Genomic DNA, 5,255 nt, shown 5'->3' on the forward strand with positions numbered 1-5,255 from the left:
TTTCTCTCTCTCTTTCGCACACACTTTCCTCTCTCTCTCTCTCTCTCTCTTCTCTCTACGCACACGCTCTCTCTCTTACGCACACACTCTCACACATCCACTCCTTACTCTTTAATTACAATCTAGGCACACACACATACACGGTAATATAATAATGATAAAACTTACGCGTTCACTATACACTCACGCACATAAAACACAAAATTTCACGATACGACGTCGATTGTCTCTTCTTCAGCACTCGCCTCTATCTTCACGATGACAAGCTTTCCCCTGTCAGCTATGTTGTCGGAGATGCAGGCGAGTCGAACTGACAAATTCTTCGCCTATATCAATCTCCGTATCGACTTCATCACCCTCCGCTTCCTCCTGCTGCAACTCCGCTTCCTCCTGCTGCATCTCCGCTTCCTCCTGCTGCTCCTCTCTTTTCACAAGATCTAGCATAGCAGCATCTTCATCGGCATGCACCACCTGTGTAAAGATACACATAATTAATCTATTGTGACAAACATAAGATATTCACCTTATTAACTAACTAACCTCCTGCTGCTGCATCACCTCCTCAGCAACCACCTCCGTCTCCTCCCTCTTATCTGTTCCTACGCTGCAACACCACAGTTCTCTTCTGCTGCACGTCGTACAGCGTCGCGCCCTGCACTCCGTGCAGTACGTCCAGCGTGTGCGTATGGTCATACGCTTCATCACCCGCGCACACACTTCACATACATCCCCAAGCTTAGGGATGTAGTAATTGACGGGGCCGATGGAAGGTGAACTTTTCATGATGTGCAGCGTGCGTTTGATTTCTTCACGCTCCTCATACAGCTCAGCATACGTGTCGCGGTGCTGCTGTAAGCCGCGACGTACGCTCCATCCGTGATTTTAGGAGAGAGCTTTTCTCCTCCAACTGACGTAAAACAACACTTTTCACAGACATCCTAGTGGAACTACGATCAACTTGGAACTGACGACTGTAGTCGAAGCAGTCATCTGTAGGGCCTAGGAGGAGAAGAGGGACGAAGGAGAAAAATTTAGACTTGTGCTGATTATTGTTCGATACCGCACGTGTGCTCGTACACCCGATACCCGAACGAGCTGGCTGACGCTTGTGCAGCGAAATGCTTGACGGAACGGGACTTTTTACAAGCGCGAGAGAGCATAACCTTGACTCTCAAGTGCTCTTCGCAGGAAGTTGATATTTTTAGTATCCACTTGTCGCCATGAGTCTTAGCAGGCGATACCTATACAGCGGAGATGAATTAGTGTGACAAAACAACTATACATGTTTGATACTGCTTGCTGCTCGACGAACACGGGATACTTTTTTTACGATTGTGAACACGTGTGGGTGTGTGAGAGAGAGAGAGAGAGAGGAGAGAGAGAGCATGATCTTTGACTCTCGACTGCTCTAAGCGTGAACTTGATTTTTTAGTATCTACTCGGCGGCAAGAGTCTTTACAGTCGATACCTATGCGCGGAAAAAATGGATCTGCTTGTCATAGAGAATCGCTATGGTCATCGCTTGCACAGGAAGTCGAATGCTATTAAATGTGATAGAGCATTGCTTTCAGCCGCCTTGTATCGTGCGAGAATCGTCGACGGTATCATTATTTCAGATTGTTATGCATCTTGGACCGTGAGAGCGTAGGTAATATAATACCTATTAATCAGTCGATCCTCTTACCGTGTAAGTGACATTCGGCGAAATTTTGATACTCGCGAATGATAAAGCTGAGGCAAAACTTATCACAGGATGTTATTTTTTGTGCTTTATACTGTTGCGCGAGTCCACACATCCCCCACTAGCAAGACGTTTTTTATACTATATAAACCCTACGTTGACCTCAGGAGCTCAGTAGTCATGAGAGTAGTTGCATTAAATCAAGAGCTCGCAAGCATGTATAACGTAGCCGAGGAGTCTTTACGCAGTGTAGTGCTTCGCATCGCGGGCAATCTTCAAGCAAATAGTGTTGTTAGACGCAGGGTGTTTAAAAAAAATGCAACTTAGCTATGCGATGCGCAGCAGAATTTTGTATGCAACAGAATTTTGCGCATTTACCTGTGTTGACGCGGTTAATGACAGCATTCGAGGAGAATAATGGTGAGTACATTTTTATTGATTGCAATTTTTCTGCACTATATCGCGTTGTCATTAATAAAAATCAAACAGCACTTGTACTTGGCAACGAGGTAAACGGTGCCACAGCTGATAGCGTCGTCTGCTACTGCTGCTACAAGCTCTGTTTCATTCACTCGCGCGCGCGCGCATACACACATTCGTAACGCAGTGTCGTCTGCTCTTGCCGTAGAACGCGTCGACTGCTACGTATGACGCCTAGTGTTTTCAAGTCGTCTGCTTCAGCGCTAGGGATATTAGCTTCTTACATCTGTCATATTACATAGCATGCGATGCGTATCTCTTTATCATTACAGTAATATAACGTATAATTATAAAATCAAAGAATATACATCCGCTATATTCTATGACAGTGAGAATACTTTTTTAAACAACTGTTTTTCTCACTATACTTCTTGCTTTTTTTATTAAAAAATGTGTAATCAAATATCGGTTAATATTTTGTTTTAATTCATTCGACATCAAAGAGATTTTAATATTCATGTGTTGTATGCATCACTACCTTCGAATACATATAACGTTTATTATAAAAAGTAAGCTCTGTATTTTTAACATAAAATTGTTTTACATTTCAGCGTTAGAAAATTTGTTAGCCGACATAACCTCTGATGAAGATGATGATAATATTACAGAATACACATCAAGTGAATATGTTGAACCTACGTCATCGGATGAAGGTGAGGAGGAGGAGGAGGAGGAGGAGGAGGTGGAGAGGAAGAAAGAGAGGCAAGTGAGACGGAAGAGGAGGATGCAGCGCAAGCGCTGAATGCTGTAGCCGATGTACAGTTTGTACCGGCTGAAATGGTGGGGTGAGCGCTGCCGATGCACACGGAGAGGAGTTGCGGGCGGAGGAGAGCGAAGCCGTAAGGAGAGAAGCAGCAGCAGCGGTGGCTGCGGCGCCTGCAGCGGTGCGTCTTCAGGTGAATGAGGCGATGGAGGAGGAGGAGGAGGAAGATGAAGCAGTAGAGAGAGCGCAGAATGAGCACGATGCTAGAGCGGAAGAGGCTGAAGATGTACCTGCCAATAGGGATTCTCAGCGCATGGTTAATGTTGACCACCTTCTTGCCACATGTATAGAGCCAACAGCTGCTGCTAATAATATTCTACAGCGCTTGATGGAACGAGCAGCTGATGAAAGCGAGAATATTATTGAGTATGCGGAGCATCCATGTGTCAAAAGACGGCAACAAATCCTCGACTTTTTGGCCCGACCAGTAGAACCCGAAGAAATGCGGTACACAAGAAGAAGCGCTGGAGGATTGGTCACCGAGCATTTTTTTAACCAGGGAAATCCAAGAGATCGTCAAATTAATGAACGTGAGTATTATGCTGTATTTAAATATACATTTTTCTTGAAATAAATTCTTATTTTTAAATATTATTTAAGTTATTCGACGTGGTCTCGAAGGATTTGCAAAGTACCCCAGGGCTTTGAAACAAGATATCATGCGTATCATGTATGTTCGAAGAGCACAAGAAATACGTTGGTTTTTCAATGCTTGTAAAGATAAAAATTCCATACTGTTAGACACTGAAAATTTACCTGAAGTGTTTAATCGCCTGGGACAGAGTTTTTCAGGACCACCAGAAGAATAATTTAAAAATAAGAAAGTGTAAAATAGGGTATTCAAATATTTTGTATTCAATAAATTTTTTCAGAACATAATCACTCTGACGATTCATCTTGTTCTTCTTCTACAACCATTTTTCCCTTATCTACATCATCTTCGAACACCAATACTTCTGTAGAATCGCAGGATTACGAGGCCGATGAAAGTGATTTTTCTATTCAAGTTGGTAGAGGACAAAGAAGAAGAATTGAAAATTCAAGCAGCAATAATGATGATTTGTCTGACTACGAACAAGAGGATAATCAGCCCAGTGAGGAGAATGAGGGAGAGAAGCGAAACAGACGATAATATGAATTATCAAGGAGTCGATGAGGAAAGAGAGGATGAGGATATCCAGCCTCCTGGTAATCGTTTTGATATTTTCCAACAAAATTCGCATTATATATCTAAGTATAAAATAGAAGGTAGACGTATTGTGCTAAAAATAAGATCTCCACCGAAGGATGGATCTATAAATCCGATAGTTTGGTTGGAGTTAGTTATTCGCGATATTTATTCTTATATAATTTCATTATGTAATGAAAACGACATGATTGGCGTCTCCGTTAGAAGTTTAAATTTTGCACGAGGCCCGGGTGGGTTATCTTTACGATTAGTAAATAATTTTTTTTATAATGATTTATGGAATTTAATAAGCGGATTAGCTCAGAGTAATGAGGATTTTCAAATAGATGAGAGCTTTATTCTAACATTAACACTTGTTAATATACCTAATGGTGGCCGAGGTGGAAGTAGAAAGAGGATGAGTGTTGATAGCTTATCTCAGAGATCGGTTGTATCTATAAGAAATAACGATAATTTATGCTTGCCAAGAGCTTTAATTGTCGGGGAGGCTTTTATGATGTATAAAAAATTCTTTTCAAACGAAGCCATTGATACTTGGAATATTGTCAGAGATAGCAGACGTGGTATGCAAAAAGAGCGCGCAAATCTCCTTACTATTAATGCAAACGTCGTAATTCCTGCAAACGGGTGCGGTATACGAGAAATAGAGACGTATCAGCGGTATTATGTTGCAAAAAATATCGCTATTGTAATATACGATAGTTTATCTTTTGGAAGTGGAGAACCGCCCTTTTACGTACGACGCGCGAAGGCGTCATTTCGATACAATATTAAATTTAACCGGTGCTGCACGCAATCGTTTTTTCTGCGAACATTGTAATAAAAGCTATAGATACGTAGATGAGCATAGATGCACAGCCAAATGTGACAGGTGTTTTTGTGCGCCAACGTGTAATTCTAATATAGATATTATAAAGTGTGTAGAATGTAACCGAGAATTTTACGGACAAATATGTTTCGACCGTCACAAAATAGATGGGTCATACAAAAAAAATAATAAAAAAATATGCGATGTAGTAAAAGTTTGTAATATGTGTTGCAAACGAATTAATATCTACAAGTCAAAGCACGAGTGTGGAATCAATTGGTGCAACTTATGTCGCGAAAAACATGATGTAAATCAGCTCTGTTATATTCAACCC

At 41.5% G+C, this 5,255-nt stretch overlaps 2 protein-coding genes across 3 annotated transcripts; one reads left to right on the forward strand and one right to left on the reverse strand.

The window, feature by feature from the left end:
• Positions 1 to 315: 315 nt before the first annotated feature.
• LOC107982154 lies at positions 316 to 829 on the reverse strand (the record flags this gene model as incomplete). The annotated part of the gene is made up of 2 exons (XM_016989666.2): positions 541 to 829; positions 316 to 471 (listed from the first exon to the last, which is right to left on the reverse strand). Coding segments are annotated over exons 1-2 (399 nt in total), but the record flags the coding sequence as incomplete, so codon positions are not given.
• Positions 830 to 2,633: 1,804 nt separating this feature from the next.
• On the forward strand, positions 2,634 to 4,372 carry LOC116418275. Of its 2 annotated transcripts, none has more exons than XM_032602220.1 (2): positions 2,634 to 3,454; positions 3,525 to 4,028. In XM_032602220.1, the coding sequence occupies exons 1-2, from the start codon at positions 3,070 to 3,072 to the stop codon at positions 3,731 to 3,733; spliced, it is 594 nt and encodes a 197-aa protein (XP_032458111.1). In that variant the 5' UTR covers positions 2,634 to 3,069; the 3' UTR covers positions 3,734 to 4,028. The 2 variants fall into 2 exon arrangements, with proteins under 2 accessions (XP_032458111.1, XP_031789175.1); XM_031933315.2 differs by having other exon boundaries at positions 2,962 to 3,454; positions 3,797 to 4,372.
• Positions 4,373 to 5,255: the final 883 nt, after the last annotated feature.

The sequence above is a fragment of the Nasonia vitripennis genome, unplaced genomic scaffold (assembly GCF_009193385.2).
Source record: "Nasonia vitripennis strain AsymCx unplaced genomic scaffold, Nvit_psr_1.1 unplaced0144, whole genome shotgun sequence".
Classification (NCBI taxonomy): Eukaryota; Metazoa; Arthropoda; class Insecta; order Hymenoptera; family Pteromalidae; genus Nasonia; species Nasonia vitripennis.

Bases quoted from the DNA above. Each gene is read 5' to 3' on its own strand.
- LOC116418275 (XM_031933315.2), top strand. From the start codon at position 3,070: ATGGAGGAGGAGGAGGAGGAAGATGAAGCAGTAGAGAGAGCGCAGAAT. The intron at 3,455-3,796 runs GTGAGTATTATG...AAATTTTTTCAG, and splicing joins AGATCGTCAAATTAATGAAC to AACATAATCACTCTGACGAT.